Source organism: Rhinolophus ferrumequinum, chromosome 11, assembly GCF_004115265.2.
Source record: "Rhinolophus ferrumequinum isolate MPI-CBG mRhiFer1 chromosome 11, mRhiFer1_v1.p, whole genome shotgun sequence".
NCBI lineage: Eukaryota > Metazoa > Chordata > Mammalia > Chiroptera > Rhinolophidae > Rhinolophus > Rhinolophus ferrumequinum.
The window spans coordinates 88,521,382-88,541,204 of record NC_046294.1 but is presented as its reverse complement, the minus strand read 5'-3'; the positions used below and the strand labels follow the sequence as shown (position 1 = coordinate 88,541,204).

The 19,823-nt window shown below is 39.9% G+C and overlaps 1 protein-coding gene across 3 annotated transcripts in view; it reads right to left on the bottom strand.

Annotated features, from left to right (window-relative positions):
• Nucleotides 1-4,168: 4,168 nt before the first annotated feature.
• Nucleotides 4,169-19,823, bottom strand: part of CBL (Cbl proto-oncogene) — an 83,020-nt gene continuing 67,365 nt past the window's right edge. For all 3 annotated transcript variants that reach the window (XM_033119435.1, XM_033119439.1, XM_033119438.1), the window contains 7 exons: nt 19,623-19,748; nt 19,157-19,534; nt 18,434-18,525; nt 10,969-11,109; nt 10,492-10,592; nt 9,620-9,808; nt 4,169-8,611 (listed from right to left, as the gene is read on the bottom strand). In XM_033119435.1, coding sequence (XP_032975326.1) covers nt 8,283-8,611; nt 9,620-9,808; nt 10,492-10,592; nt 10,969-11,109; nt 18,434-18,525; nt 19,157-19,534; nt 19,623-19,748 — 1,356 coding nt within the window. In that variant the 3' untranslated portion in view covers nt 4,169-8,282. The remainder of the gene's footprint in view (nt 8,612-9,619; nt 9,809-10,491; nt 10,593-10,968; nt 11,110-18,433; nt 18,526-19,156; nt 19,535-19,622; nt 19,749-19,823) is intronic.

Sequence of the window (19,823 nt, the reverse complement as noted above, 5' to 3'; positions counted from 1 at the left end):
CCATTGCTCAGCAGCAATGCCCTCCTCTAGGCAGCCTGTAGGACCTGGCAGGTTCTTCGCAAGCAGCTTTTTCCCTTTTTCTATGCTTTCCTGTCACTTGGATTTGCCCTCGAGATAGCACCCAATGTATCACTCACTCTTCCACCCCCACAAATGAGCAAGAACTCAAGTCTGCTACAACAAAAGAAACTTTATTTTAAAATATTTTTTTACACACATGGGTTCTTTAAAAAGCTCTTTAGTTAACTGTGTATGGAAATGAAAAAAATTAATAAATAACATTAGTATAACAGACCTCTAAACATTAATACATTGGCAAAACAAAATGGACTTAACATGAAAATGAATCTTAAAGCTCTGCTATTCTGTGTAAGAATATTTACCTTCTGTTTTTCTTATTCTTTACATGTGAGAATGATTAAATACTAATATAAAATTTTTTATATTAATGACACATTTTTAAAATAGTCCACAAAAATCTCAAAGTTTTTATGTTGTTTTATTTTTAACACTGATATACAAATTAGGACTCTTCATTCTGGAGCATCAAGTTCTCTCCAGACCCACCCAGACCAAGAATGTCAAAATCTCGAATAAGGAGGACTTTAAAAAGAATTGTTTCTATCTCCAAACTCTTCATTAGTTAAAGGCAGGGAAGAACTGAGAAAACGGAAAGAGATAAGTAAAATTCATTACGTAGAAAATATTTGTTTTTTCCCCCCCGAAACCTCATGGCCACAGTACTGAGGACAGGCTTCCAGTACACGGTCCTTGCTGCCTTTCCGAGGGGAAAAGCAGGTCCTAAAGAGGGCACAGCTGCTTCATGCTTTAAGTCTGAAGTCTTCAAATGAAAGGGAGAGGCAGGAGGTCTAGGCCAGTTCGGGATCCAGCAAAAAGAAAAGACAAAAACAAATGACCTCCCCTTCTCAGGAGAGTCCATCCTACACTTTTCCATGCAGCTGGGTCATTAACAGGATCAAGAGGAGGCTGGGACATTTGAAATGGTCCAGAGTATATTCTTGGAAATCAACGAACAGTCTCTTTTTTCTTGCTGGAGACAGCATTCAACCTGATAACTAAGATTCTGATCAGAACCAATCAAAAGATCCCAGGGCACAATGCTTATTTCTTCCAACTAAACACGATGGCAGAAAGGACCACTGACACGCTACACCTGTGTGTCACCTCTCCAGCCACACAGAACACTTCTTCCTCTCCCCTACACCGTAGGGACTAGTGACACTCAAGGTAGGAGAGCTAAGACTCTGGTATTTCCATATTAAGTCCTAAAATGCAGCCTGGGATACAGTGCTGCCTTAGAAAGGCACAAAATGTTTGGCTTTTTTTTTTTCAGTGTGCTAAAAATTGTTTTGTTTTGAATAAAGGAAAAAGATATATAAGGTTAAAAATCCCAAATCACCACAGCCAGAAAGTGGATGTAGGAGGTACTTCATAGCTGCCATGCCCCAATCTCGTGTTTCAGCAGAAGGTCAAGGCCAAGACACTAAAACAATGCTGAGAAGGGTAAGTCAGGAGACATGTATTTCAAGGGCACTGTGCCTGCAGGCTTACTCACCCAGATAGCAAAAGTTAGAAGGCAAGGAAGAGAAAACGCATGGTCTACAGACTCATAAGCAGCTCCCTGCCTCTTCAGTTTCCACACAGCCATCATAACAGGGTCAGAGGTGGGGAGGGAGGAGGGAATTGACACACAGGGTGTATTAACACACACATAAGAGTGCCGGGCTTGGGCACAGTGTGCACCCCACCGCAGGGCCTGAGCATGGAGGCGGTGCAAGGCCTGAGGAGTTGCACGTAGCATGTATTGAGCAATCCTCCTCTGGCCTCCCAGTCTGGTTCAGCGGTAGAAGGAGAACTTGTGAGAGGCAATGTGGAGGGCACCTCACATTCATTTTTGGGACTGAATCAAGGATATGGGGCCAGGCAATCAGAACTCTGCTGATTTGTTCGGCTGCCCAATCAGCAGATCTGAGGTTGGCTTTCAGCCTTTGCTCTGTACAAACAGAGGGAGTGGTAAGCCACATTTTTCTTAAGCACTATACAAGGAAGGGGCAGAGAGATCTCCAAACAGATGTTAGTCTGTTGATCAACAGCTGGCCCTTTTGGGGCAGTGCTTTCCATGTGACAATAAATGAGCCTCCATGCAGCACTTGCTCATCCCTACTTCCCCACCTTTTACTCTTGTGCTACTTTCCGGAACCAAGAAACATGGTACTCCCCTTTGGACCCAACCCTGGTTCCCTAGACACCGTGGAAGCACACGGCACTGCTATCCCTCTGCTCCGTAATTCTGGAGCCTAGACTTGAAAATCAAATGCAAAGTCTGATGACCCACCCTTCGTCATGTCCCTCGATGTGTATCTTTGGATTACTAGGTTACTTCTGCGTGAATCAAACAACTCCAGTAGTTAAAAAAGTTGTAAGTTCTTATGAAATGCCTTAAAAATATAGGACAGGTTCTAAGACAAGTAAGATCAAAAGATTCAGGCAAGCAAAAGCACAGTTTTTAAAAATAAAAAAAGGTTTTAATACAGGACTACAAAGAAAGCAACTGGACAGGGAAGACAAAGATACGCCGTCTAAGGAGCTCGCAGTACAAACTCCATTCTCACCCGGAATCTGTTACCTCGTTTATACCATGGCGACTCCAACTAGTACATGTTCTTACTGCCTACAGCAAAGTAGTTTCTGAGCTACCTAGGAAGGCCTGCCTAAGACTCTTACTGCAGAGCTCCCCTCATATAGAAAAGACCACGTGAAAAGGTGAGGAGGACCATACGGACGGACACAGGTCATGGGCCCACAGTACGAATGTATTTTTAGTACTGAAACCTGAATAGCCCAGAAGTCCATGGTGACTACAGTGGGATTTATGATCTGCTCTCTAAATAATATGAAAGAAGGCTAAAACACCTGAGATTGAATAAGGGCTAAGAAATGTCACCTAAGAACAGACGCGCTCCAAAACAGAAGAAACTGGTCCTAAAGAGGGAGATAAGAAATCTTAGACACCAAGACACACAAAGGGAAGAAAAACAGGAAATAAAGAAACAAAGCCAGCAACCGAAGTTAATTTAAACCTAGGAATTTCCTCAATGTCCCACAGTCCCACAGCTGCCTTTTCACTCTCAAAAGCAGTACGATAGCAGTTTACTACTAGAGTGTTTTTAGGGTACGTATCCCATCTATATACCCTCTTCTCTGAGAACCGCCCTCCACCTCTCGGAAGGAGCATGATGTGACGAGGCTGACTGACTGCGGGTAGAGGAGTCATGTGCTGGGGTAATCATATTCTTTCCTGAGAATACAAACCAAGAGGCCCTGGGAATCTGTTAATGGTGACCCCTACAGTTTGAAGGTCACATTGACTTGAGGATTGCGGTATCTATTTTGAGACCATGCATGCCAATAAATAGACTCATAAGCAGGAGAAAGGACTAGGTGCAAAGTTTTATAGTTCCAGCTCCGTGCAAGAATCAACTGCATTTCTTATCCTGGGTTCTGTGACATCTACATCCTTATGATCCCCTCCTTTCTTTAGCTTGAATACCTGTGTTTCTTGCATCCAAAGGATTCCCAAACAGGACAAAGATACAACCTTGACCTTCTTGTATCTTCAAAGATACAACCTCGTACCCACTCCCATGCAGTGGTAGTAATGCTTTGTGCTGAGTCAGAATACCTTAGATTGAATTTCTAAAGCCTGAAAGTCTAGGAGAATGATGATGTGTTGATTTTGATACTAACTTCTAGGTTCTCTAAGCTCTCTACCTCAAGAGATAACTGAGTTCAGTTTATTTTACTGCCTAACTCTAAGGTGACCAAACAACTGGTTGAAGATCAGGACCCAGAGACAAGTGTCCATAACCTCTCCCACATCTTCAGCCATTCTGAGACACAGGAGTAGAATGGTTGTTGAAGGACTGGAAAACAAGTTCCAAACAGAATGGAAGATGGTGACAGGTCCAAGAAGGGTGATAAGGAAACTTCCCAATGAAGGGGATTAGGGATACAAGGAGCTCAGTAAAAAAGATCAAGGAAGGCACGAGATTAGAAAGGGGACTATGGGCAACGCTTTGCTTAAACATTTAGCTGTCCTATTGTGTAACACTGAGCCGACATACCCCTCAACCCACCAAGAGCCGACATACCCCTCAACCCACCAAACAGAATGCACTGAAATACATTAAAATGATGGGTACCCATGAGATTTACACTGAGGAAAGTCCCAGACATTATTAAAGTTATAGGAAAACAATAGGGGGCAATGGGAGAGTCATGAACTGATTTTAACCGGGACAGCTCTATAAGGAAAGACATGTTTACATAAAAGAGCTGTGAATAAAAACTACACAATCTTATTGGGAAGGGCTATTTTAGGGCCAAATGCAAGTACTAGGCAGTTCAAGTACAATCTCCCAACATCAGTAAATTACCACGTGCTGGCAGGGAAGAACACAGAGCTGACACTTCTGGCACATGGTAACCACTCATAAACATTTGCTGAACAAACAAACAAACTGGAAAACACCCAGGTCAGTGGTCAGAATACTGTTATTTTATGGGCAGTGGTCACTGCAGAATCAGAAAGGCCAACGGTAAGAAGGGGAATTTACAAACAGTTTGGGAAAACGGTCTATCACCCTCTGACTTTCATGATGTGAGGTAGAAGATTCTGTATTAACCTCATTGCGGATCACCCACAAAAAGGTCTAGATCCTTAGTACATATCTGAAAGTTGCCAAGAGAGTAAATCTTAAAAAGTTCTCATCGCAAGGAAAAAATAGTTTTTGTAACTATGTACGGTGATGGATGCTTACTAGACTTATCATGGTGATCATTCTGCAGTGTATACAAATATCGAATCATTACATTGTATATCTGAAACTAATATAATGTTATATGTCAATTATACCTCAATTAAAAAGAAAAAAATAAGGTCTAGATCTGTTAATAGTGCCTTAAAGGGAACAAATAGCTGGGTCCCTACTTTGTAAGCAAATTTACAAAAATTCATTTGTAAGTTTGCCATTTGGGACCATAAAATATATTTTCTTTTTTTGTAGAAGAAATAAATATTTCAAGTATGAAGAATAACGACCCCTTTCAAAATATGTTTTTTTAATCCACAAAACAGCCAAATGATACCAATAGTACTATCCCACATCCTGAGCCCTGGTGTTGAGAGTCTGTATAAGAAGAGAGAGAACAGAACAGCAGAACATCTAGCGTGTGGCTTGTGGGGAGAAAGGGCCAATGGAAGAGAATGACCATCCACAGGTATAGATAACTATTTACATAAAATAGTAACAGATAAATGCTAGATGATAAATTGCCCAATCTATTATTTACATAAAAAGGGAGGTATATCATAGCGCCAACAGGTTTTTTCCACTTGGAGAACCCTTTGGTGGAAGATGTATAGCAGGAACAAATGATTTTAAGTATTGCAAGGCAAGGCAACCATCCAGTAATGTGGCAGGATATGTAAAGCAACCCAGGAAGACACAGGGAAAACAGGAGATTGGGTTGAACATTACAGTCTAGTGTATTTACGAAAGAGTAAAACATCAAAGTGGTTTCTACCTTATTTACCTGATACTTAACAGAGGAGGGACCATTTGTAATTGGGGGTAGAGAGGGTAAAGGGTGGGTTTGCCCAAAACTCAAAATAAAGCCTGTTTGTGAAAGGACAATTTTAGTTAAACTCAGAACAGAGCCAAAGAATTAAAAACTGCCATACAAACAGAGGATAAAGAACGAGTTATTAATGCCTTAGTCAAAGGAAAATTTAAGAAATTCAAGTTTTAGGAATATCCTCAAAACAAGAGCCATGGGAAAATTTTCCTGAGGCGCTCGCCTGGCAATCTCAGGTGACCCACGTGTACCCTCAGAGTACCCTGTCAAAGAAAAAGAAAAGCCCTCCCAGAATGGTCTAAAACTCTGAATGCCTACAGATACACAGCTGACAAGGTAATGACTAGGCCAATCAAGGCTGCACATGTTCTAGTACCCCAGTTCAGGAAGTACCCAACAAGTCACACAAGTACTCCATTAGGAAAAGAAAGAATGAACTTGCCCGTAGCCTATATAAGTAAGGGCATTCTCCAAAGATTTTGGGTGTACCTTGAAAAGGCAAAAGATATGCAGAACCAGTGCTTTGTCCTCCTGATAGATCTTCAGACTCTGGGCGATATTTACAGACAAGGAAAAATTCCAGTGTGGATAGGCATGGAACCTGCTGCCATTTTTTTCTAGTTCTTAATCTATGCTTTCAGTATCTAAATAAAATGCAAAACTGGATGTTACCACAAATGAAACACTATAATGGTTTTTAGAAGGAGATACTAAGTTACTGTTTCCTACTCACTGCGATTGCCCTTCGCCCATCTACATTGGAGTTCAGGACCTCCTGCACCTGGTGGCGGGCTGTGCTGTTTTCTGCCATGTAAAGGAGACACTGGGTAACCATGGCAAATCAACAAGAAGTCCTGTACTGTCCACTATGAGAACGTAAATGGCTCTAAGAAAAGAGGATAAAATCAAAAGATCTATGAGTTAGAAAAAGTTTTAGTTAGGAAGAGGACAAGGTGGGAAAGAAAACAGATCTGAGAGTCATTTCTGTCTGGATCTAAAGACAAAAGCATGATTTAGATTTTGAGACGGGTAGATTAATCAAAAGAGCAGCCTTGCTTCTGATAAGGAAGAAGGTTACACTGTGCTAGGGAAGTCAGCAGACGCTGGGCAGATAATGGCCTAAACTCAAGGGGTCATTCGGCAACATCTACAGGAACAATGGCGCTCCACACCAGACTCTGAATCTGCTTTAAGAGCCTGCAATTACGCAGACTGCCTGGCTGTTCATATACTGTCTCTGATTATAGTAAAGTCATTTCTTACATTAAATGATGTCTAATTACTGTGGGGAACGCAGTCGTTAAAGAGTATATAGAACTACAGTGAAGAGGAAAGGGGAAGGAAATGCTACATTCCCAAAGCCACAGGCACAAGAGAAAACTAATGGAGTGGTATCCCCATTCCTTAAAGGGGAAAAAAAAAATCATTTTTGAAAATATAACCTGGCTTATGTTCAAAAGGAGACACCCATATAAGCTGGAATTAATTCACTGGGAAGAAAAACCGAACAGACTATGGTCTATTTTGTGCATTTTATGGATAATAGGGTAAAGAACGTGTGAATGAAGTTTCCTAAAAGCTTCATGGTGTTCGGGCCAGAAAGCCATGCTGGAAACAAAGACTCTTCCCTTCCCATTAAGTGGAAAATCTCATGACCTACATTAGACACACATACACCTGGCACCAAGGCAACTAACTCCCACAGGCTATTCTCTGGGGAGAGCATGGAATGTATTTGAAAGCCTTTATCTCAAATCAATCACTGTGTAATTATAATTAAAACATCTTATTTTAACAGATTCAATGTTCCTATTGAAAACAGTGCTTTGGAGTGACCAGTGTTAGCTGCTAGTATCAGACATGACTATAATGATGCCGCAGCAGTACTTTTTGTTCCCACCTATCTACCAAACAAACCAACACCATCACACATAATAAAGAACATTCCACAAGCTGCTTGGCTTCAGTAAGGCTGGTCATAGCATGCCAACTGCCAATGACAGACAAGGGTAAAGAAGAGAGAAGAAAGGACAGAGGGAGGGTGTTCTAAAAATATAAGACTTTAGCTATGCATATAATAATCCAAGCCACAGGGAAGTGTTGAAGTTGTAATACACACTGGGGTTGGGTATAATACCACAGGAGATGGAAGTTTGTAAAAGATTCCTTCCTAAACCTTTTGTGCTAATTCCCTGCCTGGGATTAACACAGACAGCAGGTTAATCTTGTAATCACAGGACACACACAGATACACAACCACATTCTTAACCCTGGAAAGTCTTAAGTCCTCAATTAGGATTTACAGCGTAACACTTCTACTGCTTTCTGGACTGTTCCCCAAGCAGACTACCACTAAAAAAAAAAAAATCCACTCTCTCTCTCTAAGTGGGGACTGAAGGACACCTTCAAATGCACTCTCAAAACAAATAAAGTAATAAAACACACTAGCTGCTCCATTTTCATCCCACTGCTTTGAAATCTTAGAACCACAAATATGCTAGCCCACAGACGGGGCCAGACTTCGTTGTGAAGTCTCCAAAGGAACCTCTCTGCTCTTTAGGTGCTACTCGAGTAAGAGCTCCCAGCTCACGGGTCCTCCAAAGCTGCAGCAGGGAGAGGATGTGCTAGGTGGCTACATGAGCAGGAGAAGAAATAGAAACAAATTCCCGGAGGATATTTTTGGCCATTTCAATGTTGTTGTGGGCAATGACCAAAGCTTTCTGAATGTCCTGGTAAGAATATCCCTGACTCATGAGGTTCTCAATCTCACTGGAGAGCTGCGGAGAGGCGGCGGCAGCGGCGGCGGCGGCGGCAGCGGCGGCGGCAGCGGCAGCAGCAGCAGCAGCAGCAGTAGCACCACCTTGCTGACCGCTGCCCGCTTTTCGTTCAGAGTTGATTCTCCGAGGGAACGGCTTGGGAGGCCTCTCAGGAACTTGGGAACCCTCCGTGAAGGCTATAAGAAATAGGAAAGAAAACATTTGCAAATCCTTATTTAATGGCAGTAATAACAAGAATGTGCTAATATAAAATATTACTGACCTACTGTCAACTGAGTACATGCACTCTTCAGTCAAAAGGCTGGGTTTTACAGGTTCAAGCATTTTAGTATATAGACCTCTCCTTCTCACAGCAGGAGCAATCTTCTAACTATACCACCTGTCCTACTAACACTAACCACTGCTGTCACAAGTACGGAACATCTGTATGTGCATCATGCTTTTCACTTAGTAACAAGTTTTCATATATATCATTGCCTGGATTCTTTTTCAAAAATTTCTGAGGGGGCCAGCGAAGACACTAAACTTCTCCTTTCACAAATTACAAAAACAGAAATCAGCCTAATTTGCAGTGAAGAAGCATTAAACAAGGCTGGGTGGGTGGGGATCACCGCCTGTTTCGGCAACTGGATGCTGTAGTATCTTTTTCACCAGCTGTCCTGAAGGCTGTCTTCAATTTCCAAAGTGACAGCAATTCTGGTTGCCGCTCCCTCAGGAAGCCACAGGTGGCCACAGGTGCAAGAAAAGCAGCCCTTATTGTCCAGGCCCAAATGTGGGCTGGCTTCAGGCCCATTCAGTGTGTTTCCCAGAGCCAACACACCTCCTTTCCAATAGGACGGGGCCCAGAGGTCAGGAATGTGTGGTCTGAACCATCAAGTTTAATAACCACTGTCATAATGCACACTGAGAAGAGGCAGAAATCCTACTCACCCCCAGCACAGGAGGAACCGTGGTTTAAGAAATAACTTCATTTTTAAGTCTGGCAAAATCCTAAAGAGTCTAACTATAGTTTAACTTCCTAATTTGGGACCCAGGACCAGCTTTCTTCCCATTAGGCATACTTTTTAGTCTACTACTTCCAACTACTGATTTATTGTCACCAGGAAGTCAGTCATCTCTAGTTCAGTATAAATATAGGAGCCATACAGCAATTTGGTACAAACCAAGGTTGCCTGGATACTCACTTGTTGTGGGATCACCTTCCAGAGACAACCAGCCAAAGGAGGAGCTGGCATTAGAGATATCTGACAGAGTTCGGCGGGCCAGCACTGCTGGCACAGGCGGCTTAGGAACATCATACCCATCATCTTCATTTTCTGATTCCTCAGGAACACTGCTAGCATGGGCATGGGATGCAGCCAAATTCCCTTCACCTAGAGAAAAGTTTGTCCAGTTATCTTCTTCTAACATACTTCATCTAACACATTTCAATACAGGGGCATCCATTCATTCATGCCTGCATGTACAGAGTCAAACAGTTATCAAATGTCTACTATGGGCCAAACACTATGTGAGGCCTTGTGGGTGGAAATAAAAGAAATAGAGAAAATAAAATTTACACCAATCCTGCAGCTCTACCTTTCTGAGAACATGTCAAAAGCTAACCTTTCCAACGTTAACAGCCACTGATGCCGAAGACTCAGTCACTCAACATTTCTATCTGCATTTCACCTTGGAAGATCAGCCAAAGGGCCTGTGTGTGCTGCCTCCTTGAACTTTCAACTCGGTAGGCTAGTTAATATGGGAATTGAGTATTTACCACCCATACACAAAAGAATTTCATCAATGCAAAAAGCAATGGGAATAAAAGGGAGCTGCCAACACTGCAGGTCCAGGTCACAAATGTCTCCAGGCTCTGGAAGGATGAAAAAGCACAAAAGGAACTCGCTGTGTGAATAAGAGATAAAAGAGAGGAGGCAGTTTTACTGCCCATGGATCAAAGATATTTTGCAAATAAAATTTAAAAGAATTTTCTGCTTAGATCAAGCAATCTCATATTACAGGCTCATTCCTATAGCACATTAATGATTTCTAAAGTAGCAAAATAGCTACTCACCAGAGGTGCTGCTCTCTGTGACAGATGGCGCTGACTGGGACTGAATATTATACATTGCTTCATATGTACAGCTATCAATCTGCTGGTCACAATCACACGCTCTGAACCGGAAGGAAAGTGGCACAATTACCTTCAGAAACAGAACTGTTGTCTGTAAACTTACTGATTACGATTCCTCTATTCACAACTATTCCAGACCCTGATTCTATCAAGATAAAATTCCCCCTTTGCCAGTCACTCAGAAATGTTGCAAGACTGATTCTTATGATGACTACTAGAGGTGTGTGTTTTTGAGATTACTGTGATGTTGAGGAAACGTTAAGCAGAATTGTTCACAGCTCTAAAAGGCTTAAATATTAGGAGCTACATACATGTTTCTGCTTTAATTATGACTGGATAACGCTTTGAATGAAGGTAGCAAGCCAAGCAGGTGAGTAGTGTCAACTGAATTCCAAAATTGGATTGTTGTGAGCCTACCGTGAACTCTGTGTTGTCTCCGAAGGCCATTTCACCTCTGGCTTTTGAAGCCCTAGAGGCCTAGAGGAGGGAGTCATATACTCTGTGTCCTCCTCATTTTCACACTGCTCCCCAGGTGGCAGCTTTGGCACAGGAAGAGGTCTAGAAGATGAAGAATAAAAAACAGAAAAAGAAAACAAAAACAATTAACAAGCTGGAAAACCTTCAAGTATGAAATAAGTGGCTTCAAAACAGACCATAATTTGGCATAATAGATGCCACAGCTTGGTGCAAAAGTAACTGCGGTTTAAAAGATTAAAAATAACTGCAAAAACCGCAGCTACTTCTGCACCAACCTAATATTATTTCTCCTGGCTAAGATGGGAAATTATTAAAAACACACTAACTTACATTTTCTCTTTTAGCTAACCAAAGATGCAGTTATTATGTTTGAGGTGTGTTACACTGGGATAGTACTTCGTATCAGTTAGACTCTCTCCCTAAGTAAGTTAAGAGTCCCTGTCTGAGAACTAGTATGCCAGTTTTTCACTAGCCATGAAACAAGAAATAGCAGGTGGTTTTCTGACAATATGCTAGGAATGTATACAAATCCTAATTCTAAAAGCTTTATATGGTTTCAAAGAATATACAGCTTGTTAAAAGCTTTCTCACATATCTCATAGTATAAACACGTTTTCTCCTTATTTAAACAAGAAAAATATGAAATAAAAAGAGAGAAAATGCCTTGGTAGTCAGCATCAATTCTGGGACTAGATTCCTGATCTTGCGACCCTGGCTTCAGGGATCTTGCCATTATACTCATACATAACTCTTACCCAGAGCTTTTGAAACAAAACGTCTCCTGCCAGCCCACCCTCTGAAACTAGACAAACACAAAACAGAACAAAACAAACCAAAAAACTCCACACAATTATATAAGAAACATACATGTGTACAAAATTGATTCTGGAAATATGAGTTAATGAGTGTTTCTCCTCCCTTCCTCTTTATACTTTTTTTTGCACGTTCTAAGCTGTAAGAAACACCTATTGGATTTGCCTGTCTGTGTTTACTTGATGTTTATTTTTCCTAATTGTAAAAGCAATAGCTGGGGTGGCCGGTTTGCTCAATTGGTTAGAGCATGGTGCTCTTAACAAGGTTGCCAGTTCGATCCCCACATGGGCCACTGTGAGCTGCGCCCTCCACAACTAGACTGAAACAACTACTTGACTTGGAGCTGATGGATCCTGGAAAAATTTAAATAAATAAAAGTTAAAAGAAGAAAAAAAGAAGAAAAGCAATAGCTGCTTATTACAAAACAAATGCTACAGAATCCTAACAGATGACAGTCCCCTATAATCTCACTTGAGATTTTTTCTTGTCTACATATTATTGTCTTGTCTACTTTTATTATTTGTGCACTCCATGCTGAAGTTTTGAGGTAGAAGTATACTGGTATCTACAAGGTACCTTGAAATGTGTCAATAAAAGAACGATTGATGGATGTGTAGAGGTATAGATAAATGTATGATAAAACAAGCACAGTAAAACAGTAATAGCAGAATCCAGATGGTGAGTATATGGATGTTTACTGTAAAAAAATCTTTCATCTTTACTCTATGCTTTAAACTTTTCATAATGAAATGATGGTGGGGAAACAACCTATAAAGATTAACAACAAAAACAAAACAAAACAAGTATTGGTGAAAATGTAGGAAAATAAGTGCTTTCTTATATATAGTTTTAGAAATAAGAAATTGGTATCACTTTTCTGGAGTGTATTTCAGCAAAACTATTTAACCAAACATGCAAACCTTTGTATTCAGAAATTCCATTTCTAGGAATTTTCCCTAAGGAAATAATCAAGAATATTCACCATAGCATTATTTATAATATTAAAAAAAAAAAAATTTTTACTGTCAAATAATGCCATATTGAATAAATAAATTTTGAACTACACATACAGCAATATATCTGAAGTCAACTGTCCCTCAGTGCCTTAGAGGTTCCCAGGAGGAGCCTCAGAGGCCCACTTCTGCTTCTACCACAGCAGGTCTAATCTATTTTACATATTGAGGTTACACTTAAGTCAGTTCCACAGCTTTGCAACCAATTGAAATAATTTGAAAATCACTGTAGTAGAAGAATATGTAATGATCCTAGGAATGTTCAAGATATTCCTGATGAAAAACACACACACAGGAATGGTAACGAACATACATCAAATTGCTCACTGACTCTAAGTAATAAGGTTATGGATAACTTTTATTTCTTCAGCATCACTTATCCATATTTCTAAATATTCTTTAATTAACACATTACTTTCATAAAAAAGAAAAAAGTCACTAAAAGGGCCATCAAAAATTTTAATATGGGCCGGCCCAATGGCTCAGGTGGTTGGAGTGCCGTGCGCCTAACGCCAAGGTCACTGGTTCGATTCCCACATGGGCCAGTGAGCTGCGCCCTCTACAGCTAAGATTGTGAACAACAGCTCTCCCTGGAGCTGGGCAGCCGTGAGCAGCCAGAGGTAGGCGTAAGAAGCTGTGGGCTGCCAGAGGCTGCTGTGTAACGCCATGAACGGCAGGAGGCCAGTATGAGTGGCCGGCAGCCGGCGGCGAGAGCTGCCGAGAGCTGCTGTGAGTGGCCAACCAACGACTGCGACTGACTACCTGAGGCAGGGGGAGCGCAAGGCTCATAACACCAGCATGGGCCAGGGAGCTGTGTCCTACACAACTAGACTGAGAGCCAACGGCATGAACCGCAGTGGAGGGGGAAGGTGAAAGAAGTGGGGGGGATTTTAAAATTATAATTCTTTTTGTTGATGTTAATAAAAATGCAAAATCACACCTCCTTCTGATTAAGCATTTTGGCAATACATATTTTTAAAAATTCACAGTCTTTCATACAGTAATTCTACTTTGGCTGAAGCTCTTGTTATGTACAAAGATGTTCACAGAAGCAAATTTATTACAGTAAGCGCTTTTAAACAAAATATCCAACAACAGGAGAATGATTATAAATACTGATATTATAGTCACATTATATAATATGTAATCATTAAAAGTAAGGATTTTGACCCTCTCTTTCTCTCCCCTTCCCGTCCTTGCTGTCCATCCCAGGGGGGAAAAGAAAGGATTCTGAAGAACTTTTTAAATGATAGGGAGAAATGTCCAAAATATATAATGCTAAGTTTAAAAAAGGAGAAAATATAAAACTCTATCTTGATCTAAAACATATATACAATTTACATGTTTACAGTCATGGCCAAGTAGCAAGCATCATCTAACCATCTGCCTAGAACAGCTAGCTGTAAAAGCAGGATAAAATACAAAAGAAAGAAGGCACTGGAGAATACACCAAGGTGAGCAGTGCAAATATCTTTTTTAAAAAATGAAACTAAAATAAAAGATATTTTCGGTCAAACAGAAGACATTTTCCATCAAACAAAATCTGGAATCCACTGACACACACACCAACCCACTCCCACACACTCTGTCTCTGTCTCTCTTAAGTTCTTTGGACAGAAGGAAAAGGATTCCAGATGGAAGTACAGCAAAGCAGTAAGAAATGAGGAGTACTATAGGATAAATATGTGGGAAATTTAAATGTCCAGGAAGTGTAAAAAGGCACTGATTCAAGGTAGACTCTAATGAGTCAAGGGTGCACAATGGAATCCCCAGGATAACTATTAAAAAGAATAACAGAAGGGGCAAAATGGTATAATAAAATTACTTTAAGAAAAGTGGGCGGAAAGAGTAGGAACAAACATTCCAATTACTGTAAAACAAAGAATGGTACACCGGATTTAAGGGGGAAAAGTATATAATGCTTACGAGAAACATATCTTAAATGTAAGAACACAGAAAAATTGAAAGTAAAAAAATGGTAAAAGATTATGCAAACACTAACTGAAAGAGAGCTGATGTAGCCATTTTAATATAAGACAAACAGACTTAAGGGAGGCAAAAAGTAGAACTAGAGAGTAAACTAGATAATAAAAATCATTATTATTTAGTATTAATAATTCTAAATTTCTATGTACCCTAATTACATAGGCTAAATACATATACAATACAAATGGATAGACTAACGAAAGAAGAGAGACCCACAATTATAGAGGGAGAATTTAACACACTCCTCTTAGTACATGATAGAACATGTAGGTTAAAAATATCAGGAGGGATAGAACATTTGAACACCATTAACAAACTTGATCTCATTGACATATATAAAATGCTATGCCCAACAACCACAGAATACACATTCTTATGAAAGGTGTAGATATTACTGGAAGTTACCATGAACTAGTCAATCAAGAAGGTCTCAACAAATGTCATAAGTTAAAATAATAGAGCATGGTTTCTGACCACACTAGAATGCAGCTAGAAAGCAGTACTAAAAAGGATAACTAGAAAATCTTCCAATGTTTGGCAATACGTAAATAACTGATCAATCAAAGAAGAAATCACAAACAGCAAAGGCATGCATTTTGAAGTGAACGATAATGAAACTATGACATATCAAATGTGTGGAATGCAGCTAAAGCATCTGTTATGGACCAAATGTTTGTGTCCTCCCAAAATTCATATGCTGAAGCCCTAACCCCCAGTGTGAACTGTATTTGGAGATAGGGCCTCTGAGAAAGTAATTAAGATTGGAAGAGGTCATGAGGGTGGGACACTGATTCAACACAGGATTGGTGTTCTGATAAGAAGAGATCCCAGACAGCTTGCTATTGCTCTCTATCCCTCTCCCCTACACGTGCGTGTATCAAGGAAAGGCCATAACAAGAAGGTTATGCAAGCCTGCAAGCCAGTAAGATTCCTCACCAGAAACTGGCTGTGCTAATCCCCTGATCTTAGACCATTCTTCTCAAGTGTACATGGGACGTTTTCCAGACAGACAATATGTTAGGCCACAATTTAAGTCTCAATAGATTTTAAAAGACAGATATCATACAAAGTATCTTCTCTGACCATAACGGGATGAAATTAGAAATCAGTAACAAAAATAAAACTGGAAACTCACAAAATTGTGGAAATTAACCAATACACTTTTAAACAAGCAATTGATCAAAGAAGACATTACAAGGGAAATCAGAAAATACTTAGAAGACAAATGAAAACAAAAACACAACATACCAAAACCTATGGGATGCAGCAAAAGTAGTGCTAAGGAGGAAATTTATAGCTATAAATGCTTATATTAAAAAACAGGAAAGATCTCAATTTAACAACCTAACTTTACAACTTAAGGCACTAGAAGAAAAACCAAAGCTAGGAGAAGGAAGGAAATAATAAAGATTAGAGCAGAGATACATGAAATAGAATAAAAAACAACAGAGAAAAAAAAAAATCAATGAAACCAAAAGTTGGGTCTTCAACAAAACTTACAAACTTTACCTAAATGGACTAAGAAGAAAGAGAGAAGGTTCAAATTACTAAAATCAGAAAGTGGGGACATTACTACCAATTATACAGAAATAAAAAGAATTATAAAAGAGTACTATGTCGGCCATAAAAAATAATGAAATCTTCCATTTGCGACAACATGAATCGACCTAGAGGGTATTATGCTAAGTGAAATGAGTCAGCCTAAGAAAGACAAATACCATATGATCTCACTTATATGTGGAATATAAAGAAGAAAATAAATGAACAAACAAAATAGAAACAGACTCATAGATATAGAGAACAAATTGACAGTTGCCAGAGGGAAGAGGGGTTGGGGAGCTGGGTGAAAAAGGTGAGGGGATTAAGAAATACAAATTGGTAGTTAAGAAATAGTCACAAGAGTATAGCACAGAGAATATAGTCAATAATGTTGCAACAACTATATATAGTACCGGGGGTTACTAATTATAGGGGGGGACCACTGCATAAATTATATAAATGTCTAACCACTATGCCATACACCTGAAACTAATGTAGAATACTGAATGTTAACTGTAACTGAAAAAAAGAAATAATTTAGGGGGGGAAAAAAAGAGTACTATGAACAATTATAAGCCAAAAAATTAGATAACCTCAATGAAGTGGACAAATTCCTACAAACACAAAACTTACCAAGAGACTACCTCACAAAGAAATAGAAAATCTGAATAGACCTATAACTAGTAAGAAGATTGAATCAGTAATCAAAAATCTCCCAGCAGAAGAGGCCGGTTGACTCAGTGGTCAGAGCGCAGCGCTCATAACACCAACGTCAACGGTTCGATTCCCACGTGGGCCAGTGAGCTGCGCCCTCCACAACTAGATTGAAGGACAACGACTTGGAGCTGATGGGCCCTGGAGAAAAACACTGTTGCCCAATAATAAAAGAGAAAAAAAAAAATTAAAAAAAAAAAGAGTAAAGGCCTTAAATAGACATTTCTCCAAAGATATATAAATGACCAATGAGCATAAAAAGATGCTCAACATCACTAATCATCAGGGGAAAGCAAATCAAAATTACAATCAGATACTATCTCACACCCATTAGGTTGGCTACTATCAAAAAAGAAACCAGAAAATAACAAGTTGGTGAAAAATCTAAAGAAACCGGAACCCTTGTGTACGATTGGTGGGGATGTAAAATGGTGCAGCTGCTGTGAGAACAGTATGGTGGTGCCTCAAAAAAATTAAAAATAACATTACCGTATGACCCAGCAATTGAACTTCTGAGTATATACCCAAAATAACTGAAAGTCGGGTCTCATAGAGATATTGTTCACCCTTGTTCATAGCAGTATCATTTACAATAGCTAAAATATGGAAGCAACCTAAGTGTCCATCAACTGATGAATGGATAAGCAAAATGTGGCATGCACATACAATGAAATATTATTTGGCCTTTAAAGGGAAAGAGGTTCTGCAATATACTACATGACCAACTGTGAGGACGACATGCTAAGTGAAATAAGCCAGTCACAAAAAGACAAATACTATATGATCATACTTACATGAGGTATTTACAGTAGTCAAAAATCACAAAGACAGGAAGAATAATGGTGGTTGGCAGGGGGAGGGGAAAATAGGGAGTTGTTGTTTAACAGGCATAGAGTTTTACAAAAAGAAGAGTTAAGGAGATGGATGGTGGTGAAGGTTGCACAATGTGAATGTATTTAATAAACTGTACACTTATAAATGGGCACGATGATAAATTTTATGTCATATATTTTACCACAAAAAAAGCAGGTACCTAAGAATTAAGAATTAAAATTTAAAATTGTAAGAATTAAGAAAAGAATTCTCTTAAAAACCCAACAAAACCAAAATTGCTTCTTTGAAAAGACTGATAATTGATGAGCCCCAGCAAGACTGATACAGAGAGAACGGAATGGAAAGAAATAGTCAAAAACATAAAATAGGTTACTTTTTACATGGTGCAAATACAGATCAATTTTTATTTTCTTCTTTATATTCCTTTGGGTTTTCTCAATTTTCTGTAAGTAAGCTGTTTAAAAGTACCAACTCCACTGTATGAAATACAGCTTTAGTAAACTTACCTGGCAGCCAGAGAATAAATGGCATTGGCAGATGCAGAGGGTTTGATTTTGGGGTGCTCACACTCTGGACCTAATGGGCTGCTATTCATATTCTGGAAAGAAAAGTGTTGAAAAAGGACCTTCTTAACACAATTACATATCTCTTTAAAGATTCATCTCTTTAAATCATCGTTTTGGTCATGTCTGTCACTCTACTAATTTAAAACCATCAAATGCTCGTTTCCTACCAAAAAAATTCAAATTCTTTTGGGAAGGAGTAGTCAAGGCCCTCTAATCTAGTACTAATGCACTTTCTAGCCCCTTTTCCTACTTTGATACACAAAATTTCTGCTCCACTCAAATTAAACTACTTTCCGTTCCACAGTACACCTTAAGTATTTCCATCATTGTAGCACTGATTGACCTTACTAACTATATCCACTTTGGAAAGAATACTTCAAATTCAGATGCCACTCTTTCCATAAAGCCCTCATGTTTGCTCTACCTGGAAATAATCTCTCCTTTCTCTAAAACTTAAGTGTTTTTTATTTATAGTACCCATGGTGCGTGCGTACACACTTACAGTATTTACAAACATGACTTACCTGCTCTGTTAAAATACATACTTCTTAAAAGAAAAATACACACACACATTCACACACTTCTTGAGGGTAGAAATGACCTATTAAATGCTACCCACAAATATTTGTTAACAGGCCATATAATTTCAAAATCAGGACTCACCATGGAGGTATCCAGACTGAATGTGCTTCCAAGCCTAGGCACATCTGTTCTGGGTTCCATTTGTGAGGGTAATGAAAATGGAAGTGAGTGCCGGTTGGTTAATTCTCTCCCTGTCCAAGGGTCACTATGGTTTGGGGCAACTACTGGTACTTTGGGGATTGACCGAGGCAGCCATGATTCCCCAAGGCGGCTAGAGGGGACAGGGGGCAGTTTGTCCCTGGATGGGCAGTCGCCTGGTGTACAAGGCAAGGGGCGTCTCTGAGGCCGGGTTTCCACTCCAACAGAATAAGGCCGGTCTGGAGGGGGTGGCGGCGGAAGATCTCGAAGTGTGGGAGGTATTGGTAATGGTTTGTCCTTGTGAAGGGAGCCAGAAGCGGCCTGCGGGTGTGTGACGGAAGCAAATCAATCAGAAACTACTAATCCACAACAAAGAATCAGAAAACTGTAGAAATGGATAATGCTTTACCTTTGAAGCAGTTCCAAGACCAGAAGCACTTGAAGGAATAGATACTCGTTGAAGGTCAAGTCGTGGTGGCACTGGGGGAAGGGAAGCTTGTGGGGCCATAGAGAACGGAGAAGGAGGCCGTTCCACCTAACACAAAGAAAATTTCCTAATAGGTTATTCTTGTTTGGGGGAGTGTCATCTTTCGACTCCTAAAGTTGTAGA